The sequence below is a fragment of the Mustelus asterias genome, chromosome 18 (assembly GCF_964213995.1).
Source record: "Mustelus asterias chromosome 18, sMusAst1.hap1.1, whole genome shotgun sequence".
Lineage (NCBI taxonomy): Eukaryota > Metazoa > Chordata > Chondrichthyes > Carcharhiniformes > Triakidae > Mustelus > Mustelus asterias.
The window spans coordinates 83146430-83171165 of NC_135818.1; the positions used below are offsets into that span (position 1 = coordinate 83146430).

General features: G+C 44.2%; 1 protein-coding gene across 1 annotated transcript in view; it reads right to left on the reverse strand.

The window, feature by feature from the left end:
• Positions 1 to 24736, reverse strand: part of cep128 (centrosomal protein 128) — a 323727-nt gene that overhangs the window by 158152 nt on the left and 140839 nt on the right. The window contains exons 15-17 of the mRNA XM_078234447.1: positions 19383 to 19559; positions 14388 to 14447; positions 5199 to 5391 (exon numbers count right to left, since the gene is read on the reverse strand). Of these exons, the coding sequence (XP_078090573.1) occupies positions 5199 to 5391; positions 14388 to 14447; positions 19383 to 19559 (430 nt within the window). The remainder of the gene's footprint in view (positions 1 to 5198; positions 5392 to 14387; positions 14448 to 19382; positions 19560 to 24736) is intronic.

The window sequence follows — 24736 nt, forward strand, 5'->3', positions numbered from 1 at the left end:
TAATGGTGTAGTCACTATGGGCTGGGTTTCACAGTCGCAAATCAGGCAGGTTGCACCCAATCACCCCTTCCCCGAATGTAAAATTGAACGTGATGGCACTGGGTGGGCAACGCAACATCCTCATGCCAGTTTCCGAAATTATGGAAGGCGAGCGGCTGTGGAAATCTGCAGGCCAGTCACCCCAATTGACCAAGTTTCTCTGTTGCCTGCTGCCTCAAGACATGGAAAAGGTTAGGAGTGTATTACAGCAGCTCTGATGAGGCAACAGAAGGGAAGAGGAAAAGGCCTGACATTTAGACCATGATAGGATGTACCAGCAGATTCTGTTGGTGAAGATGGCGGAATCAGCATGTTTTTTTTTTAAAAACTCAATTTTGTGCTTTCGTAAGCCTTCAGCAAACAAATATTCAGAGAACAGTTAGCTCTGCTCCCTCACAGTGCCAGGGATCCAGGTTCATTCCAGCCTTGGGTGACTGTGTGGGGTTTGCACGTTCTCCCGGTTTCCTCCCACACTCCAAAGATGTGTGGGTTAGGTGGATTGGGCGTGCTAAATTGCCCCTTAGTGTCCAAAGATGTGTGGGTTAGATAGATTAGCAGGGCAAATGTGCAGGATTATGGGGTAGAACAAGGGGTGGATCTGGGTAAGATGTTCTTTCGGAGAGCCGGTGCAGACTTGATGGTTCGAATGGCCCTCTTCTGCACAGGAGGGATTTTATGATTCTAAAACAGGGAGCCTTTAAACTTGCAGCTATGGCTGCCTTCCTGTTCACATTACCCCTCTGTCATTTGCTGTCCCGGCCTAGAGACCCAATTAGGTGCAGGTCCACTTTGCACTTTTTCTAATTGGCCTCTTACCAGCCAAACGGCCCCTAACTGGCCACCTGATGACACTTGATTAGATGAGCTGAGACAGTGGGAAAGGGGCAAGCAGACCACTCAGGTTCCATTCCAACTCCCTCACCCTGCCGAAAAACGTAAAATCCAACTCTAAACTCTATTTCAGAGCTCAGAATGGTCTTGTCGCAAAAACGCTACATAAACACACAGGGAATGTAAAAATGCAGAAATAACTGGCAAACGGTTTAATTTTAATAACCTTAATGCTGCACATAGGTATTAATACTCTCGATATGGAGCAGCTATTATGGGTGTCTAATATAACCACTGACTCTCCACAGAGTGACTCCTCCAAGTTTGCAGCCAGAACCACAAATGAGGGTGGACTTGCTGCCAACACACATCATTCTTATCACCTCTACCTTGCTACAGCAAACAACAGCTCCAGCTTCCAAGTACTGCAGTGCAGCCAAAGTCTGTAACAGTGGGATTGAATTCTGGAGCGGTGCTTCCTTCGGAATTGGATAAACTATGGGTTGAAAGTTCAATCTGTGGGGGACTCATGAAAATGGCGTGTGGCTCTTGGGCATTTAAGGGGGGGAAAAAAACGGTTAAGAGATGATCCATTACAAAAAGGCTTTTTCAACCATGTCCCCAATGGGGCTCGTAAATCTCGCCGTGCTGTATCAATAGCACTAACTACAAGCTGCTGAGACAGGGATTATTTAACTTCTATTGCAGACTTCATCAGTGCAAAAGAATTTATTGGACTCTCCCTCAGGATGTAAAGTGCTAGGATTACAAATAATTAAACTGAAGTAAAATAGTAAAAGCCCGTGGGAGTTACAGTGATGAAAGCATTTAATCCAATTTACATATCCACAGTGTCAGCCGTGACTCAGTGACTAGTGCCCTCCCCTCGAGTCAGAAGGCCATGGGTTCAAGCTTTCACTCCAGAGACACCTGAACACGGGATACGGGCTGTCACTCCCAGTGCAGTACCGAGGCAGCACTGCAATCAAGAGGCGCCTTCTAACGGATGAGACATTAAACCAACCATCCCTTCCACTGTCTCAGGTGAACATCAAAGATCACATGGCACTGTACAAGAACAGAAGAACTCTCCCCAGTGTCCCGGTCGATATTAATCCCTCAACCAACAAAACTAAAAAAAGATTATCTGATCATGATCTCACTGCTGTTTGTGGGACTTTGCTGTGTGCCAATTGGCTACCATGTCCCCTACATTCTTCCAGCAGCAGCTTCCAAACCAGTGACCTCGACCACCTGGAAAGACAAGGACAGCAGATGCATGGGAACACCACCAAGTTCCCCTCCAAGTTACACACTATCCTGACTTGGAACTAACTATTTACTGTTACAGTGGTTAGCACTGCTGCCTCACAGCGCCAAAGATCCAGGTTCAATTCCGGCCTTGGCTGACTGTCTGTGCGCAGTCTGCACATTCTCCCCGTGTCTGTGCGAGTTTCCTCCCACAGTGAAAAGATGTGTAGGTTAGGTGGATTGGCCACGGTAAATGCCTAGGGTTAGGGGGAATTGGGCTGGCGGGCAGGCAGCATGGGGACCTGCTTGAGATGTTCTTTCGGAGCCAGTGGCCTCCTTGTGCACTGTAGGGATTCTATGGGAAAATCCTGGAACTCTCTAGCAGCACTATGGGTGCACCTACACCCCATGGGCTGCAGCTGTTCGAGAAGGGAGCTGACCACCACCTCTGAAGAGCAGTAAGGGATGGGCAATAAATGCTGGCATAGTCAGTGACTCCCACATCCTTTTGATTTGATTTATTGTCACGTGTATTCGTATACAGTTACACAAAGCATACCATTCATCGAGAAGGAAAAGAAAGAATACTGAGTGTTGTGTTACAGTCATAGCTAGGGTGTAGAGAAAAATCAACTTAATGCAAGATAAATCCATTCAAAAGTCTGATGGCAGCAGGAAAGAAGCTGTTCTTGAGTCGGTTGGTATATGTCCTCAGACTTTTGTATCTTCTTCCTGATGGAAGAAGGTGGAAAAGAGTATGTCCAGGGTGCGTGGGGTGCTTAATTATGCTGGCTACTTTTCTGAGGCAACAGGAAGTGTAGGCAGTGTCAATGGGTAGGAGGCTGGTTTGAATGATGGACTGTAGATTTTTGTTGTCTTGGGCAGAGCAGATGCCATACCAAGCTGTGATACAACCAGAAATAATGCTTTCTATGATGTATCTGTAAAAGGTTGGTGAGAGGCGTAGCGGACATGCCAAATTTCCTTAGTCTTCTGAGAAAGTAGAGGCGTTGGTGGACTTACTTAACTATAGTAGGGACCAGGACAGGTCGTTGGTGATCTGGACACCTAAAAACTTGAAGCTCTCGACCATTTCTACTTCATCCCTATTGATGTAGACAGGGGCATGTCCTCCACTACGCTACCTGAAGTCGATGACCATCTCCTTCGTTTTGTTGACATTGAGGGAGAGATTATTGTCATCACACCAGCTCATAGATTCTCTATTTCATTCCTGTACTCCATCGCGTTATTGTTTGAGATCCGACCCACTACAACGGTGTCATTAGCAAACTTGAAAATCAAAGTTGGAGGGGAATTTGGCCACACAGTTCATAGGTGTATAAGGAGTATAGTAAGGGACTGAGGACACAGCCTTGTGAGGCACCGATGTTGATGAAGATCGTGGAGGAGGTGTTATTGCCTGTTCTTATTGATTCCGGTCTGTGGGTTCAGATGTCTAGGATCCAGTCGCAGTGGGAGGAGCTGAGCCCCAGGCCAGAGTTTAGAGATGAGTTTTGTGGGAATAATGGTGTTGAAGGCTGAGCTGTAGTCAATAAATAGGAGTCTGACATAGGTGCCTTTGTTATGAAGGCGTTCCAGGTTTGAGTGCAGCGCCAGGGAGATGGCATCTGCTGTGGACCTGTTAGGGAGGTAGGCAAACTGTAGTGGATCCATGTTCTTATCCAGGCAATCTGGAAGGCCAGAATTGATTTGACCCATGAACGAATAAATTTTAAAAACAATGCAACAGTGACTTCAAAAGGAACATCACTGCCCATAAACCGGTTTGAGATCTGAGAGCAAGTCAGAGGCTAGGAATACTGCGGCGAGTAACTCACCTCCTGACTCCCCAAAGCCTATCCACCATCTACAAAGCACAAGTCAGGAGTGTGATGGAATACTCCCCACTTGCCTGGATGGGTGCAGCCCCAACAACATTCAAGAAGTTTGACACCATCCAGGATAAAGCAGCCCACTTGATAGGCACCACATCTACAAACATCCACTCCCTCCACCACCGACGCTCAGCAGCAGCAGTGTGTACTATCTACAGGATGCACTGCAGCAATTCACCAAAGATCCTTAGACAGCACCTTCCAAAACCACAACTACTTCCCATCTAGAAGGACAAACACAACAGATAAATGGGAACACCACCACCTACAAGTTCCCCTCCAAGCCAGTCACCAATCCTGACTTGGAAATATATTGCCGTTCCTTCGCAGTTGCTGGGTCAAAATCCTGGAATTCCCTCTCTAACGGCATTGTGGTCAACCCACAGAATATAGACTGCAGCGATTCAAGAAGGCAGCTCACCACCACCTTCTCAAGGGCAACTAGGGATGGGCAATAAATGCAGGTCAGCCAGCGACACCCATGTCCCACGAATGAATAAAGAAAAAACTGAAGGGCGCTATGGAACGGCATGTCTTGCAGGAAAGGACCTGTAAAAGCTACTCACCACTACAAGCCTGGTATGATATTTAGATTGTATGTCAACAATGCTGCACAAACTAGCCTTCTTCCCCTCTAAGTCCCTCTTCCTTTTGCCTGTTCACATCTAGTACTCCCCATTGGATACGTCTTAACTTCTTAGTTGCTTCCCATTTGGGCAGCACTGATGTAAAATTCGCCAACAAAACTGACTCTTTTAGGTTCTTTCACCACAAGACCTCTTCCCATTCAATCGATTTGCTTTCTTCTAAACAGCAGGTGTACTCAACAAAGTCTTATTTGTGATGCACTGGCAACAGTGGGAGGTCAAAGCCATTGCAATCATTTTAACCTCACAATCCCACAGCTGGAAGTCCACACTGTACTATACCTGGTCTGCTTTCCTTTGACTATTTGTTTTGTGCAGAAACCTCAAAACAGACCAACAACTGTGTCCAGCAAAGACTCATCACTTCACATTTCAATCACTGTGGGAGACCATCATTGATATTAATTACAAGCAGTGAATGCTTCATCCCATTCCAATACCCTAAGAAAGTGAATTGATGCTGGTCAGAAAAATCTCACTGTTTCTCTGAGCTGTAAATCCCACCTCAGCAATGAAAGAGTTACAGACTAACCTCGTTTTTCCCTGTGAATTTCCTCAAGAAGATGTTCTTGTTTTGTGATCTGCTCTATGAAAAGCTGGCTCTCTGACTCCTTGTCCTGTAGGAGGTCCTTCAGCTGCCCTCGACACTGCCGGAGATGGCCTCGTAGTTTGTGTTCTCGTCCGTCTCGTTCCTTCACTTCTTCACACAGCCACTGTAGCTTGGTCTAAAGAGTAATATTGTTAGTCAGTTCCTAAGTTCCACTTGTGTCAAAGACTGATCCAAACCAGTCCAAACTTTTGAATGAGGAGGAAGAACAGGGAATTAAAATCATGCAAATTAATAATAATGTTCACAGGTAGCCTGAATTATGCTAGCTTCCCCATCATCCCACTCTATTCGAGTAGAGTTTTATACAGTGCGAGAATTCTGTTAACATCTTAATTTACACTCCCAGAAGGCAAACAAATGTGTTGGCCAAAGTTTTGCAAAAGAAAAAGTTTGTTCGGGCAAATTTGATCTAACCAAAGCTTAAGAAGTCTGGAATATGCAAGCAGTCACAAATTTAACCCAAAATTGCTGTATTCATGAAGTCAGCAAAAGTTAATTTAGTTTCAAGAATGGGGTGACTTGGAAAAGGAAGATGCCCCACAGCCAGTGAGGTGGTCTGCATCTTTGACTGCCTTTCTCTTCCTATTTTTTTTAATATACTTTTCCAATTCAATCAAATCAAATCCAATTCAGAGTCTCAACGAGTTGAGACATTTCCGATCCAGGCTGACAAGACAGGGCGAGCGACCAAACCACCCTGTCCTGGGCCTGATCTACATGAGCCAAACTGATTGGAGAAGGGGGCGGTTCCTCCTCCAAGACTTGAGCTCATTTGCATCTTAGCCAAAAGGACGAGATGCCGCTTTAAAAAATTGCTTCATATGAAACATATGAAGCTTCAGTGTAACCTAATGACCTCAACCAAGTGCGGCCGACCATGGGCTGCCGGCCATACTACACTTGATCTTAGCCAAATAGCTTCAACCAAGTACAGTGATGCTTGCTGTTAACCAATATTGGTTTGCCTTTAAATGCACTTACCATAACCAAGTACCTCATCAAGTTGAAACCGCCATGACAGTCACAAGTCCTGTGTTTTTTATTTCGCTATATCCAATCAAAGTCCAATTCAAAGTGTCAACTAGTGAGACATTACAGATCCAAGCTGACAAGGCAGGCAAGCCTCTTCCTGTCTTGGGCTTGATCTACATGATCCAAGCTGGTAGGAGCAGGCATTGCACCCCCTTCAGTCCTTGATCTCATTTGCATCTTAGCCAAAAGGCCTAGATGCCGTTTTTAAAAATTGCTTCAAATGAAGCCTCAGTGTAACCTCATTGACTTCTATCAAGTGCAGGACTGCTGAACCACACTTGATCTTAGCCAAAAGGCCGAGATAAGATTCCTGTGTTACTATTCACATGTTTGTACAGTCAAAGTATCTTAGAAGCAGTTCAACTTCACCTATAAGGGTATTGAGGCAGCTACTCCACAATATGGGTCTAGGGAACATTTCCTCAATGTCTGTTCATGGTATCATTTCAGAAAGAGGGGAAAACATTTGCCTACTAAATGGACAGCAATAATGATCGAGACCATATCATGACCAGTCCTGTGATCAGCTGTTATGTGCTCCACACTGAAAAGAATTACTGACCTGAAGCATTTCAACTTATTTGCTCATGTTTACATTTGGTCTACTTTCAAAGAACTATCCCTGGCAAGAGATGGTGCATCATGTGAAGCTACCCTATTGATTCCTGGTGCTTTGTTTGTGGTATTTGGAAGCAAACAGCAAAGCACTTTTTACTTTGAGCAAAAAATGTCTTGCAACCACATAAAGGAGCTTTTGACAAAGCTTTGATTCAAAACAAGTATGAAAGCAAAGCTTCAAATGGACCTGTGGTTAAGCAGAAAGCAACAGCTAATCAGAGAAAAGAAAACAGGGTCCATCAGCAGTGCTACTGTACAATATGAGGAATTGGAAGAAGATCGTTCATATATGCGGACAGCATATATTACACAGGATTATCCTAGAAAGAAGTCACCCACAACACCCACTCCCCAAATGCAAGAGGGTTTGGATTTGCTTTTTGGGCTTACCACAAGGTGAGTCTCCCACTTGTACTCTGGTGGAATGTCAGTGGTGGCGGATTGGGGCCCTTATGAATGTTAATTGTCCACTTAAGGGCCTCAATTGGGATGTAAAGGCTGTCAATAAGTCTTCCTTCCCAGAACTTAGCTGTGATGTGGAGATGCCGGCGTTGGACTGGGGTGGGCACAGTCAGAAGTCTCACAACACCAGGTTAAAGTCCAACAGGTTTATTTGATATCACGAGCTTTTGAAGTGCTGCTCCTTCATCAGGCGAGAAGAAGCAGCGCTCCAAAAGCTCGTGATACCAAATAAATCTGTTGGACATTAACCTGGTGTTGTGAGACTTCTTACAGAACTTAACTGAGCAGAGACAAGAAGGTGGCTGGGTCCCCATCCGTCACCTTCCTGTTCAATTAAATGTCCTCTGCCTCCAAACTTGCCTTAAGGGAGAGCATTAAATTCCATCTCCATGGCTGATTTTCATGTCTTTACCCAAGTGCTAGATGCATCTATTTTACATAAAACTGGAATTGAGCATTAAACTGCGAGATTAAGACTGGAGTTATACTGGGTTATCCATCTTAACTTCACTATCAATTCCTAGTGAGCAAGAAATTAATCTTCCAACCATGAGATGGAACTTTAGATCTATTTTTTGTTTATTTTTAACGCACCACCTTCTCCACTGTGTGGTTCCTTTCGTGAAACTATCAGCACACAACTTTGTAATATTAATTCACAAATCAAATAACAGCAATTGAGAGCACAAATGAAACATTTCTAATATGTGACTAATGAGTATGAGAACATATTTGCAAGAAAACAGAATAGCGATATAAATACAATAATTGGGGATAAGCAAGTTTCCAAAACAAGAACTTTTTGAGTGCAGTTAGTACAACCTGACTACTACTTACCTGAATGCAGCACATTTAGCTTAAGAATAATTTCCAAAGAACATCATAAAAAGATGCAAGGAGAATGGATATTGAAGCAGAGGGGAAAACTACGAGAGGCTACTTCACGTTTAGTCAAACTGATGGATTTTGATGATGTTTGTAATGATGAAGGGAAGATGCAAACAATGAGGCGGCTGCGTACTGTCACTAATGGCAGGGTAAAGGGAGCAGAAATCACACACAAGTCCACAGTCAGATGAACAGTGGGATACAATATTATACAGATGTTGTAGGGAAAGATGATGAAAGGAGTTGCAGGCCACACAATGGCCAGGACTTTCTGCTCCCACTCATGGCAGGTGGGTTCAGTGATGGGAGTGGAAAATATCGCAAGAGCATGACGTGATTGTCGTTTATCCCTGTGTAACGACTTTAATCAGGCAATTGAGGTGGGCCTGTTAGAATATGAACTCCCTGCTTAAGGGCCAAATTGATGGGCCAATCAGGGAGCCTCTTGCTTTGTATTTAACCAGGAGTCCCAGAGGAACTGACACTCCTGGTTAAATACAAATCAAGAGGCTAGGCTCCCTGATTCACCCATCAATTTGGCCCTTAATCAAGGAGCTCTTTTAGTGTTCATATTCTAACAGGCCCACCTCAATTGCCTGATTAATGTCGTTACACCCTGTCAATGACGGGGCGTGTTTCCTGACATTCAACATCAGAAACTTCATTTGAATAAATTAACATGTTATTATAAAGACCCATACACCAAAATCATCCGCCCCTCACCCCATATCAAAAAATCCATCCACGGCAGCGTGATGCCCGGGTGATAAGCTGACCTCCCCAGGGAGCTCAGGTGAGTACAGTGCTCAGGGGGTGGGATGAGGAAGAGCCTCATCCCTGGGCACAGTGCCAGGAAGAGGAGAGTAATTCCAGGGGTCACTGGTTTGGTTGCTGTGCACGGGGGCAGCTTTTAAAAATGGCATCCCGATCCTCGAGTTTCTAAGTTGCTGGCGGGAGTGGGTGAATCAGAAGCCGCCCTGCCAGCAATACATTGTAGGACCCGTCCCTTGAAGTTTTTTTCTAAGTCCCGGACCATATGGCGGAGAAAGCTACCGTGGCTGTAGGGAACTTCAATGCCACTTTTCCCACCCAACATCAGGCTTTGCCAATATCTGGGAGAATTTCAGCCTAAGAATTTCAAATGCGTTATACTGGGGATGCCATGCACCAGTGCTGGTCAGCAAGTAAAAGGGTTATAGACAAATGCAGGGCAGGACATGTGCAGCAGTGCTCTGAACAAGTCAGAGTGGTGAATGGAGGGCCTGCAAAGAAAACAATGTATAGTTGATCTGCCTGACATGGTGGATGAAGGCATTGACTAAGATTTCAGTAGGAACGGGGCAAAGGTGGAAGTAATGTTGATGTTTTGAATATAGGTTTTAAGGTTCAGGTGACAGGATTAAACTGGAATCCGAGATTATAGATGTTCTGATTTTACCCAGTGGCTGGGAAAAGGGGTATTAAGTCAGAATAGTACAATCCAAATCACTTAATACATTAGAATGTAAATAAAGATGAGACCAATAGCATAAAACATGAGAAATCTAGACGTTTTCAAAAGGTGCATACCAAGCTACTCAGATATGCCAAGGGTGATCTATAACTTCTGGATGAATTGCGCAAGACCATAAAAAAAGACTCCGAACAAAGAACAGATGAATATATTTTAATCCAAAGAACACAGAAAAGTTTACTGTTAAGAAAAATAACCACGTTGTAAACGGATTCAAGTTAAAATGAAGTGGCACCCATTGTCCCATTTTAAACATAAATATTAAAGGCATTTTGTTTTGTTAAAAGGTGCAAAAGTTCTACAATGTAATTCAGTGAACATTAGCTCACCATCAGGAGGTCTGAGAAGCAGCACCAACTTCAGCTACACAGTGGGACTGATTGATTCATCAAAATTGCACATAGCTCAGAAACCCGTTATCCTTTGATCCAACCTTCACATTTCTCGAGTTTCTGATTTGCGGTTAAATTCTTCTGAGTTTCCTTTTGGACGGGGTGGAGGGAGGGGGGGTGGTGGTGTGGGTTGGCATCCGTGAACTCTGGCTAATGTTTAGCTCTTATTTACATTGGCCCTGTTAGGGACTGACTGAAATGCAGTTTAATGCTGCTGCATTAAGTACTGGTCAGGCCCCACCTGCAGCACTATGAGCAGATGCAGTCACTGCCTCAGACAGCTTATTACAGCGCTTGAGAGGGTACAAAAGGGGCAATAAATATGATTCCAGATGTTAGGGCCGGAATTCTACCACCTCCGGGGCGGGCGAGGTTCCCAGAACAGAAATCTCTGATGGTCTCGGGCGGGATTTTAACGATCTCAACTGAGCGAGGCCATAAAATCCCGCCTTACGTATAGTCATCGGGTGAAAGAAGAAAAGCTTGCTTTCTTAGGACAAATGACACTTTGGAGATGGCCTAATGGAAGATTGAAGATTATGAAGGGAACTGGGTGGAGTAAATCGGTCACGACTGTAAAGATTCCGCAACACCAGGGAGGGGACAACCAATTACAAGAAGCTAAGTCAGTCAGAAATTCTCTATCTAGACTAAGGATAGGAGTCAAAGAAATTCGCAGAGATGATCATTGAAGCAGAAACTGGGGCATTGAGAGATAAATCAACGTACTTCTGGACAGAGATAGCATTGTGGAAGAGAGTAACACGGCAGACTGGTAGAGTCAATATAGGAAAATGGTGCAGGATTTATTGGGCCCAAAGACCATTTCCTGCTCCTAAAGATTCTTCTTTTAGTAAACAGTCAATTATGTTGCTTCCTACAAGGATTTCTTGAACAACTAGACTTTTCTCTTGACATGAAATCCTTTCTCCCCTCCAAGAGATCATTATCTACGGAAAGAAGAAACGTATTTTGCTTAATCGGCATTGGATTGGTCAATCTCAGTACAACAAAACGAAACTTTGCAAGAATTTTGATAAGGGTATCAGTTCGTGCATGCCCCCCCCGCAAAACAATTGGCTCATTTAGTTCTAAAGTCCTTGTAGTTAAATTAAACAAAGCACATTACATAATCTGCATTAATAATTGCTGAGCTATCCATTAACAATATAATAAGAACATGCTATAAAGCTATGACATACTCACCAGAAGCAATGCAGTCAGGTTCTCCACAGGTTTCTTGCGATCCATGACATTTGAATCCTTTCAACACATCAGCTTCTTGCGCTGCTGCTTTTGTTTTATCAAAGGTTATTTCGTAGACCATCCATCTCAGATGATCAATCAGGATGGCACAGTGGTTAGCACTGCTGCCTCACAGCGCCAGGGTCCTGGGTTCAATTCCCTACTTTTAGGTCACTGTCTGTGCAGAGTTTGCACATTTTCCCCACGTGGGTTTCTTCCGGGTGCTCCGGCTTCCTCCCACAATCCGAAAGACTTGCTGGTTAGGTGCATTGGCCATGATAACAGTGTACCCGAACAGGCGCCGGACTGTGGCGACTAGGTGATTTTCACAGTAACTTCATTGCAGTGTTAATGTAAGCCTACTTGTGACACTAATAAATAAACTTTAGACTTAAAACTTTGAAAACTTTTTTAAAATTTAAACAATGCATTTCTCAGTGCCCTCAGGGACACATCAAGTTTTGATATTCTTTTCTCTTTTAAAAGACAACATAAGAAAAAAGATAATTTTTCCAGCATGCTAGGGTACAGGATTAATCTTTTACTGCTAGTATTGTGTCAGGACTGATTTTCCCATTTATCTGCGAGGAGTAAGGGAAAGGCATTTGTGCGAGGCAGAATGGTTTATTTTAAGCGGCAACATGAGTCTATTGAAACAAGTGACATCTGACGAGGTGCCTTTCTTTTCCTGCTGGAAGAATTATTAGTCTCATCATGCTGGATGATACAGAAAGTAAAACATCCTCTCAAAAATTAGTCTGATAATCACAAAACCTGCACAATATGACATTTAATATGAGAATAAAAGCATGAGTATTTCCCAGCTGACAAGGCAGTGCAATGCTCAGATTTGAGGCCCAGTATTCTACCATTCAGTATCGTTTTTCAGTCAACCTGGGGTTCTAAAACTGCATAAAATGTTTCCCACTGCACAGGTCAGCCATTAGAGCATTTAAAATCAACTTTCATATGCACATTTAAATTAGGATTTGGCCTTGGGTGCTCGTTAAGTTTTCTTTTTAAGATGAGCCACTTTATAAAATTAGATGGTCTACTATTTTGCGATGCACTCCGAAAGGAAAACTAAATCAATCTAAGTGGTACTTAAGTCATCTGCAACAGTCGCTTGACAACAAGGTAATTTTTAGGAAAAGGACTAGGTTATTTGTAAGTCTGGTCCTTCCTGATCAAGCCTGCACATCTCATCTTAGAATTGCATAGCATTGACGGTATATAAATAGGCCTTTGGACCCAACTCCAAAGGTGTGCTGGTTAGGTTGATTGGTCATGCTAAATTGCCCCTTAAATGTCAGGGGGATTAGCAGAGTAAATATGTGGGGTTATGGGGATAGGCCTGAGGTGGGATTATTGTTGGTACAAGCTCGATGGGCCAAATGGCCTTTTTCTTCACTGTTTGGATTCTATGTATGGGTTCTATGATTCTAATTGGTCGATGCCAGTGTTTGTGCTTCACAGAAGCTTCATCCTACACTATTTGCATATCCTTCTATCCCTTTCTTCTTCTTGAAAATTATACAATGGGTTCCTCCAAGGGTCGGTATTAGAACCAAGAAAAGCAATGGTCCAAAGACCAAATGTAAGGAGTACAATTTAGAAGTTTGTAGATGATACAAAAACCTGGCAACATAGCAGGATAGCAAGTGGTATAGTAACTGACCTCAGGAGGACATAGACAGACACATGAAATGGGCAGACACAAGGCAGATGGATTTTACATAGAGAAATGTGAATTAATGCATTTTGGGAAGAACAACACAGAGAGGCAATACAAGCTAAATGGTAAAATTTAAGAGGTGATGAAGCAGGAGAAAGAACATTCACAAATCTTTGAAGGGAGCAAGATAGGTTGATGAGGCCTTTAAAATAAGATCATGGGTTACTTAGCTTCGTAAATAGGGGAACTGAATATAAAAACAAGCAAGCCATGCAAAATCTGGTTAGGACTCAGCTGAAGTATTGTGTACAATTATGGGCACCACACTTTAGAAAGAATGCCAAGACCCTGGTGAGGTTATAGAGGAGGTTCACAGAATGGTACCAGGAACTTTAGTTACATGAAGAGATTAGAACAATTGGAATGGTTCTGCTTCGAGCAAAGGAGGCTATGGGGAGACTCCATCAAAGCATTCAAAATTATGATGGGTTTTGATGGAGCAAATAGAGAGAAACCATTTCTTCTGGCCAGTGGGTCACAGACTTAAAACAATTGGCAATGAACTGTAAGGAAGTTTATGCAGGCAGAGGGCAGGATTTTCCATCCTTTCCCACCGGCAGGATCTTCCAGTCTTGCTGAAGTCAACCCCCAGCAGTGGGGCGGACATGCTATGCAAAAGCCTGTAGGCTTCGGCGGAATCAGAAGATCCCAGAGTGTTAAGATCTGGAATATACTACTTGCCGGGGTGGTGGAATCAGATTCAAGAGGAACAAAACTAATTTGCAGGATTATGGGGAAATAAATTGGTCAATTCTTTCAAAGATCCAGCACAAGCACAATGGGCCAAATGGTCTCCTCCATTCTATTCGATTTTATACTATTTAACTTCTCCATAAATACATCCCTGCTATGCTCCTGAACTACGCCATGTTGAATTGTACATTCTAACAACTCATTGGTTAAAGAAGTGCCATCTGAGTTCCTTATTGGATTTATTAGTGAATATCTGATGGTGGTTTCGGGTTCCCCACGTGGGGACATCTTCTCTATGCTTACCCTTTAGACCCCTTCAAAATTTTAAACCTTTATTAGGTCTTCTAGTACCATCTCATCGCATACCCCTTAAACTCCTTCCTTTGAAACATTTCCATTGAACAGATTTATACTGCCGTCTGCTGTGACCCTGTAAGCATTGCTGCCGGTGTGCCAAGGGCCTTCTTTGTAAATTTTACCAACACCATCGAGGCCCTGGAGCAGTTAATCAGACCGTCACCCTGAATACGTACTTTCATTTCAGCCAGCCAGCGATGAGGATCATTTTCTAATCCAGGTGTAAGTGTTATTGCCTGCAAAGAAAATTAGATTGCGGTTTGTTTGTTAACAGAAGAGATTGCATACGGAAAGAATGATTGCTCAAAAAAAAACTACTTTCCAGGTGGCAGATTCATACAGTTTATAAAGGAAATTAATTAGGCTCACGGTTCTAAAGCATGAACCTTGATTGATTTCCTGCTGAAGCCCTGAAACACAATCTCCGGGAAGCTTGTACACACAAGAGCAGTTAGGAAGTCGCCAGCACTCTACCTCTCACCAACTCCAGTTAGTCACCAGTCACCTTTCATCATTTGCACATTTCTTTATGCAGAAAATTAATGTGATTTGCAAGTAAGTCCGTCACAAGTTATTCCTGCACTGCAAAAATCTCATTTGCATCTTACAGAAGACATTTAGCTCTGTTTGCACCACAACAGCTGTGTACCTGTCCACAAAACATACAGTGTTGCACGCAGGCTAAAGGAGCCTGGCAGGGGGCTGCCAGGGGAGAGATTTGAGACCACAGATTCTGATGGTATTCCAAAAATCAGAAAAACATTAAAAGCACAGATTATCTCTAACACCTTCAAATTCAGTGATTAATTTTTGAAATGTTTGGAGGACAAAAAGACAGCAGCAATTTCACGCACAGCAAGATCACGCAACGGTGGCAAGATGAATAAGCAGCCGAAAGATGGCCGAGAGCGGCCGACTGGAGCTGTGCATGAACGGCAACTAAAACCCAAGGTAGAATTATTGCCTTTAAGTTCAGTTCACCAATTGATTTCTCCTCCCTCTCACAAATTGGGAGTCCATCAGAAGCAGCTTTTCCCTTCACGTAGCGCAAGGACTTAGATGACGGCACGGTGGCAGAGTGGTTAGCACTGCTGCCTCACAACCCCAGGGACCCGGGTTCAATTTCCCGGCTTGGGTCACTGTCTCTGTGGAGTCTGCACGTTCTCCCCAGTGTCTGCGTGGGTTTCCTTCGGGTGCTCCGGTTTCCTCCCACAGTCCGAAAGACGCGCTGGTTAGGGTACATTAGCCATGCTAAATTCTCCCTCAGTGTACCCAAACAGGCACCAGAGTGTGGCGACTAGGGGATTTTCATAGTTACTTCATTGCATTGTTAATGTAAGCCTACTTGTCACTAATAAATAAACTTTAGATAGGACCGAGGTTCGCCGTGGTGTTGGGTACAAGTTCATTACTCAAGGAAATTGACAATGCAGTAGGATTTGAATGAGAAAATTACTGGGAAATCTGTTCAGGAAAGTAGAGAAATTGTAAATAGTTAAGGATTCTTCCAATGTGACTATTTAACTGAAATGCTCCATTCCTCAATGCCAGTAAAATGATAGCAAGGTGTCAGCCATTCAAATTATTCAGTGACTGTATCAGCGCTGCAAGCAATAAATTACTTTTGGGTACAGTTTAGGACTGTTGTGTTTCATTAGTCCTGTAGTTGTAGTTAGAATTACTAATAATTAAATGACTTAAGCAAGCTAAGAGAGTGAGTATTGTAATAAGAGATAATTTAGCACCCTCTTCTGGAAAGGACTGATGGAGCATCACTGCAGGGACAATTTTGCAGGAGGTCAAAAAGAAACACTTGTATTTAAATAGCATGCACACACAGAGTGCTGGAAAAACCAAGCAGATCTGGTAGCATCTGTGGAGAGAGAAACAGAGTTAACACAGAGTCTAATATGACTCTCAGTTCCAAAGTCATATTGGCCTTGAAATGTTGGGTGGAATTCACCCATCCTACCCATGGCTGGTTTGGTGGCAGGTGGGAGTGGAGTATCTAGCGTGTCAGAAACCTGCCAGTGTAAAACCGTGCAGCAATTCTCCCCCCAATAGTGGTTCGGTCTTCCGGCTGGCTGCTGGCATGAATGTCTTTTGTATCTCATGAATGCTCATTAAGAGAGCTGTCCCGTCAGTCCTTTCAATCTTGCCAGCATGAAATTACAACCAGATTGCTAATGAGCGGCATGCACAAAGTGATCCTCAATTCGCAAGAGGCTTTGGGGTGAGTGCAACACTGTGCTGCTACTGACGCGCTGTACACCACTCTGCCGGTGCAGACCGGTTCCTGCCTCCAACTTCACACCGAGCTATTTAGGACGGAGGTGAGGAGACATTTCTTCACCCAAAGAGTGGTGAGCCTGTGGAATTCATTACCACAGGGAGCAGTTGATGCCAAACACTGAATATATTCAAGCGGTGGCTGGATATAGTGCTTGAGGCGAATGGGATCAAAGGTTATGGGGAGAAAGCAGGATTAGGCTATTGAGTTGGACGGTCAGCCATGATTGCGATGAATGGCGGAGCAGACTTGAAGGGCCGAATGGCCTCCTTTTTTAATGTTTCTACGTTTCTATGTTTCATGCACAGGACCGAGCTGCTGGACCCATGGATCCGCCTACATCACCATCTCAGGTCAGTACTATGCCTGGGGTTGGGGTGTACATGGGGTCTCCTTGCCCCGGCACCACACATCAGTGTCCATCTGGACAGGACTGTGCTGTGGGACTCTCACTGCCACCGTAACAAAGGTCTGAAGTTCAACCAGGGTTGGAGTAAGAGGTGAGGCTCAATGGCCCAACGAAAATAAAGGGAGGCAGCGGGGAGCTATGTGGAAGGAGGCCTGTACAAGAAGATGGGGGAAGGGTGAGGACTCACAGTGGCACATAGAGGGGCAAAGAGATGGTGGGTGACGATGATGAACAATGGAAGGCAGCGGGAAGACCGAGGGACGGGAAACTGGATCCTGCAAAGCTGCATGAAAAGCTCACAAACAAGGGGGCCAAAGGGATCCTAGATCACTTACAGGAAGAGGAAGCACAAAGACTCCAGATGAGTGGGTCGGATAGAGGTCTAAGTGGCCCATGGGCGCCTCACAGGTGATGGGTTGGGATTGGGGGGAGGGGAAACGAGGTTAAATCGAAGAAGAGACTTCCTCTTGAGGCTGTTCTCCTTGGAGAGCAGAAGGCGAAGAGGAGATCTGATCGAAGTTTTCAAAATCATGAGGGGGCTGAACAGAGTAGACAGGGAGAAACCGTTCCCACTCGTAAACGGCTCAAGCGCGAAAGGAACACAGATTTGAACTGATTCGCAAAAGAAACAAATCTGATAATGAGAAGCAACTTTTTCACACAGCGAGTGGTTGGTGTCTGGAATGCACTGCCTGGAAGTGTGGTGGAGGCAGGTTCATTCAAGGGGGCATTAGATAATTTTGAATAGAAACAACGTATGGATAATAGGCAGGTGAATGACACTAAGTCATTATGCTCAGTCGGAGAGCTGGTATAGACACGGTGGGCCAAATGGCCTCTTTCTGCACGGTAACAATTCTGTGATACTTGAGAGGGCAGACCTGGCTTCGGTTTAACATCTTATCAGAAAAAGAGTCCCCCTGACGGTGCGGCACTCTCTCAGTTCTGCACTGGAGTGTCAGCCTTGATATTTTGCAGTAGGACCTGAACCTATAACCTTGTGACTGAGAGGCAAGGGAGGCACCCACTGAGACACAACCAATCAACAAGAAAAGCTGCAGAGCAGATGAATCAACTGAATGCAATTTATCTGCCTATAGAATTCAGATGCACAGAATTTACATAGTCAAGAATGTGAGCATGTTGAATAAAAGCAGCAAAATAAAAATCTATTACTTCAATTGTCATTCACAATACTTCAATACCTCTTAACTGATTTATGGTGCAGTGCTGGAACTGAAAAACATTCAAAAGAAAATACATACATAAGGGCAATGTATTGTTAAAGGAATGAAAGCAGCAAGAATTATCATCTGCACTCAAGTCAAATCGAGTTGAAATAAATAACCAAAGTGGTGAGACAGACAGAAATGAGGGGGGCAGTCGGAAATTAATTTTACATATGAATCTGTTCCCTCATTCTTCAAATACATGTTCTCAGAAATTAAAATTTCTATTATAAATATGATAAAGATACTCTGAGAAAGTGTTTTGATATGAATTAATTCCATTGATAGCCAGTGACATGTACAGTACTGTTGGCTAGTATCTGATGGGCCCAGGAGTCAAGTTCTTGCCTTTTAAGTCAGATGTGATGAGCTCAAGCCTCACTCCAGGGAGTTGGGCAAATAGACTGCACTTTAATGCAGTGCTGAGGAAGTGCTGCATTATTGGAAGCACTTCCCTTTGGTTGAGATCTTTTGCCAAAGCCTTATCTGCTCTCTCATGCATTCAAAAATAAAAGCAGCATGAGTACGTCATCTGGTATACTGGCAACACCACAGAAAAAGACTGATGGATCTCACTGCTGGTTATGACACTTTGCTATGTGTAAACTGGCTTGTTTACAAAACAACAGCGCCTACATTTCAAAAGCATTTCATTTGCAGCATTGTGAGGACACGAAAGGCACTGTTTGAACAAAAATTGTTCTTTCTCTGCAACATCTTGCATTTATATAGCACATGGAGGCCCAAGGAACTCTACAAATAAAACTTGACTGTTGGGAGAGGTGAGTTGCAGGTAAAGTTTTAATGAGTGTCTTACAGGATAGGGAGTGGTGTCATAAGGTTGGGTAGCGCCAAACGTGACACCGTTATTCAAGATAGGGTGCAAGGAATTTAGTGGTGGGTAGAGTCTTAGAAACTATATTCAGGTAAAACATTAACGGGGCACTTGCTTCAGTGCGGTTTACAGGTCACAAATCCAAACGAGAAGTGAGAAAAGGACTGGAGGAAATCTCAAAGTGAGTCAAGTCAGTCTGCTCTCCCACATCTCTACTCATTTTCATCAACAGTGCATCATCAATAGCTGCTTAAATACAGGTCATCTGCCTGCGGCCTTTGCTGAAAATGAAATACTGATGACAGGGATCAACACAGCAGGTGGTGGAGGAGGGAGGGGGGGGGGGGGGGTGGAGAGGAACAAACTGAAGTTAGTTGCGTAAAGTCAATAAGAGTTTACATTGATTACTTTGAACTTGTCACCAGGATCCCTGGAGAGGAAATCACACGCAGCATCAATTTCTTTTCCTACAGCACAAAGGATCGTCTCCTGCTCGGTTTGGACTCTTCTGAACTGATCTTTAAGCTGAAATGTCATTTCCTCCAATTGCCTCGTACATTCTTCACCGTTAATTGCCAGTTTATTCTGCAAAAGCAACATAAATGGTCGTCGTTACAGGTTTCTCAACTAATACTGCATTCAATGGTCAGAAAGACAAAGGGAGAAAAAAAAGCAACTTGGATTTACATTGTGCCAAAAGAGAAAATGCTGGAAAATCTCAGCAGGTCTGGCAGCATCTGTAAGGAGAGAAAAGAGCTGACGTTTCGAGTCCAGATGACCCTTTGTCAAAGCTCTGAAAAAGGGTCATCTGGACTCGAAACGTCAGCTCTTTTCTCTCCTTACAGATGCTCCCAGACCTGCTGAGATTTTCCAGCATTTTCTCTTTTGGTTTCAGATTCCAGCATCTGCAGTAATTTGCTTTTATTTGATATTGTGCCAAGATATTCCCCAACAACTTCACATTTAAAGCACTTAGGAAAGTGTGGTCAGTTTTGTAAGGTAGGGAAACGCAGCCAATATGTACAGAGCAGGATGCAACAAATTGTAGTCAATAAAGAATTAGACAAAGTATTAAATAATTTGTTCAGATTTCCTGCACAGTCCACAGTATTTTGCTTTTCTTTCAAGGTTAAGTGGCAATTTGATAGAGATGTTCAAAATTATGAATGGATTTAGATAGAGGAAGCAGTGAGAAACTATTTTCTCTGACTAGTTGATAAGCAGTGAAATATGCCTGACAGCCAGATGGTGAAGGGCGAATCCAAAGCCAGTCTTTGCCTGGGATAGATTTATTTGATTTATTATTGTCACATGTATTAGTATACAGTGAAAAGTATTGTTTCTTGCGCACTATACAGAGAAAGCATACCATTCATAGAGAAGGAAAGGAGAGAGTGCAGAATGTAGTGTTACAGTTATAGCTAGGGTGTAAATATCAACTTAGTGCAAGATAGGTCCATTCAAAAGTCCGATGGCAGCAGGGAAGAAGCTGTTCTTGAGTCGGTTGGTACGTGACCTCAGGCTTTCGTATCATTTTCCTGATGGAAGAAGGTAGAAGAGAGAATGTCTGGGGTGCGTGGGGTCCTTGATTATGCTGGCTGCTTTTTCCCGAGACAGTGGGAAGTGTAGGCAGAGTCAATGGATGGAAGGTTGGTTTGCGTGATGGATTGGGCTACATTCGTAACCTTTTGTAGTCCCTTGCGGTCTTGGGCAGAGCAGGAGCCATACCAAGCTGTGGTACAACCAGAAAGAATGCTTTCAATGGTGCATCTGTAAAAGTTGGCGAGAGTCACAGAGTATGTTACAGGTATATATTCCCTGACTCCACTCAACTTTGGTGTCAATAGGTGTCTCTTTATACTATTTTGGGCAAATCAGTAAAACTAAATTAATAAATTATGTGTCTCTTTATATGTGCTCAAGTAACCATTCAATCAATGCCCTCCACCTGCATGTGCTTAATTGTTGATACAATTAACAACCAGAGGCTGCAAATTTAAAATAATTGGGAAGAGAGTCAGAGAGGAAGCAAGGGGAAATATCTTCACATGAAAGATTGTTAAGATCTGGCACATACTAGCTGAAGGGCTGGTGGAATCAGATCTCATAGAAGTTTCCAAAAGGAAGGTAGCCATGTACTTGAAGAATCAGAGCATCATAGAACATTACAGCATTGAAAGAGGCCATTCGGTTCATCAAGGTTGTGCCAGCTCTTCAGTAGAGCCATTTCCCATTGCTCTAATTTTTCTAGCATCACATATATCTCAAATTCTCGTTTGTATGTTGCTATTGAGCCCAAAGAGGATTAATTTGTAGGGTTATGAGGAATATGATGGGATATTGTGATGACTGTCACCACATTGATTACTCTCTCTGGGGCGACATGGTGGCACAGTGGTTAACACTGCTGCCTCACAGCGCCAGGGACCCGGGTTCGATTCCCGGCTTGGGTCATTGTCTGTGTGGAGTTTGCACATTCTCCCCGTGTCTGCGTGGGTTTCCTCCGGGTGCTCCGGTTTCCTTCCACAGTCTGAAAAACGTGCTGGTTAGGTGTATTGACCCAAACAGATGCCGGAGTGTGGCGACTAGGGGATTTTCACAGTAACTTCACTGCAGTGTTAATGTAAGCCTTATTGTGACTAATAAATAAACTTTACTTACTTTACTCTTTCCCTAGTGCTTCAATTCATTTATTACAAATGCCTTACTCTGTCCTTATTTCAGTTTTGGCAACACTTCTGGTTTCCCTTAACTTTTACTTCAAACATCTCTACGGACAGGATTTATTCCAGTGTAGGATGCCAAACTCTAGCCCCACAAACTCGATTAATTCTTTGTACAACCTCTTGAGCACAATGTGAAGCAGATTATCTCAATTTGTGCAATGCATTCACCACAATAAATGCTGTAACTTATCCTAATTGTGAAACAATACTTTGCACCCAGCTAAGAGTATTCCTCACAAACGACGACTATATTTGTCTACACAAGAGAATGAAGTTAATGTCAGAGAAGAGGAGGGGAGCGTAGAAATAGTGGAAAAGATTAAATAGATTCATAAAGAAAAGCAAGATACCAATCTGAAAAAAAAACTGAAAATGTTTGAGAAACTCAGCACGTCTGGCACCATCCGTGGAGAGGGAAACAAGAGTTGCTTCGAACCGATATGACTCTTCTTCAGAGCTCTGCCGAGGAAGGAAATCTGCCAGACACCTCATCCAGCCTACATGCGACTCCAGACCCACAAGATCCTGATGGCAGTTTACATCCCACCCAATGCAGATGTGAAAATCGGGCTGGATGAAATATACACCACTACGAATAGCCTTGAGACCAAACATCCCAAGGCCTTGTTCATCGTGGCCGGGGACTTCAATCAGGCCAAGCTCAAGAGCGTACTACAAAGTTACCAACATATCTCCTGCTCCACCAGAGGCCCAAACATCCTAGACCACTGCTACACAAATATCAAACATGCCGACCGCTCTATCGCCCGCCCACACTTTGGCAAATCAGACGACAAAGCTGTGCTTCTGCTCCCGGCTTACAAGCAAAAACTGAAGCAGAAGAATCCATCAAAGAGAGTCATGCAATGTTGGTTTAATCTCCTACGAGGCTGCTTGGAGTCAGTGGACTGGTCAGTATTTAAAAACTCTGCAACCAGCCTGAACGAGTACACCACCACAGTAACTGACTTCATTACTAAGTGTGTAGAAGACTGTGTGCCAAAGAAGCAAATCTGTGTGTTCCCCAATCGGAAACCATGGATGAACAGGGATATCCACTGCTTGCTGAAGTCCAGGTCTGAGGAGTTCAAGTGAGGCGACACGGACCTATACAAGAAAGCCAGGTACGATCTAAGGAGATCCATCAAAGAACAATACAGCACAGGAACAGGCCCTTCGGCCCTCCAAGCCCGCGTCGCACCTTGGTCCAAACTAGACCATTCTTTTGTATCCCTCCATTCCCACTCCGTTCATGTGGCGACCTAGATAAGTCTTAAACGTTCCCAGTGTATCCGCCTCCACCACCTTGCCCGGCAGCGCATTCCAGGCCCCCACCACCCTCTGTGTAAAATACGTCCTTCTGATATCCGTGTTAAAACTCCCCCCCCTCACCTTGAACCTATGACCCCTCGTGAACGTCACCACCGACCTGGGAAAAAGCTTCCCACCGTTCACTCTATCTATGCCTTTCATAATTTTATACACCTCTATTAGGTCACCCCTCATCCTTCGTCTTTCCAGTGAGAACAACCCCAGTGTACCCAATCTCTCCTCATAACTAAGCCCCTCCATACCAGGCAACATCCTGGTAAACCTCCTCTGCACTCTCTCTAAAGCCTCCACGTCCTTCTGGTAGTGTGGTGACCAGAACTGGGCACAGTATTCCAAATGCGGCCGAACCAACGTTCTATACAACTGCAACATCAGACCCCAACTTTTATACTCTATGCCCCGTCCTATAAAGGCAAGCATGCCATATGCCTTCTTCACTACCTTCTCCACCTGAGACGTCACCTTCAAGGATCTGTGGACTTGCACACCCAGGTCCCTCTGCGTTTCTACACCCTTTACGGTTCTGCCATTTATCGTATAGCTCCCCCCTACGTTAGTTCTACCAAAATGCATCACTTCGCATTTATCTGGATTGAACTGCATCTGCCATTTCTTTGCCCAAATTTCCAACCTATCTATATCCTTCTGAAGCCTCTGACAATGTTCCTCACTATCTGCAAGTCCAGCCATTTTCATGTCATCCGCAAACTTACTGATCACCCCAGTTACACCTTCTTCCAGATAGTTTATATAAATCACAAACAGCAGAGGTCCCAATACAGAGCCCTGCGGAACACCACTAGTCACAGGCATCCAGCCGGAAAAAGACCCTTCCACTACCGCCAAAAGACAGTGCGGAACCAAGTTAGAGTCCCAGGCTAGCCACACCGACCCCCGCCGACTATGGCAAGGTCTGCAAGACATAACAGGCTACAAGATGAAGGCATGTAAAATTGCCGGCTCCAATGCACCCCTCCCTGATGAGTTCAATGCATTCTACGCCTCTTTTGAGCAAGAAGTCAGCAAGAGCATGCCCTCCACCCTGGAAGCCCTGGATGAACCTGTATCTGGGGTCACCATTGCAGATGTCAGGGCACCTTTCCTGAAGGTGCTCTGACACGGAAAGCAACTGGCCTGAATGGGGTACCCAGACATGCACTCAGATCCTGCGCGGATCAGCTGGCGGAGGTATTCACAGACATCTTCAACTTTTCTTTACAGTAATCTGAGGTCCCTATCTGCTTCAAGACGACGACCATCATCCCGGTACCTAAGAAAAATCAAGCAGCGTGCCTTAATGACTATCGGCCGGTGGCTCTGACATCCATCATTATGAAGTTCTTCGAAAGGTTAGTCATGGCACGAATCAATTCCAGCCTCCCAGACTACCTGGATCCACTATAGTTTGCCTACCCGCAACAGGTCCACAGCAGACGCTATTTTCCTGGCCCTGCACTCAACGCTGGAACACCCAGATAACAAGGACACCTATGTCAGACTCCTATTTATTGACTACAGCTCAGCCTTCAACACTATTATTCCCACGAAACTCATCTCCTAACTCCCGAGGCCTGGGCCTCAGCACCTCCCTCTGCGACTGGATCCTGAACTTCCTAACTCACAGACCACAATCAGTAAGGATAGGCAACAACACCCCCTCCACAATCATCCTCAACACTGGTGCCCCACAAAGCTGTGTTCTCA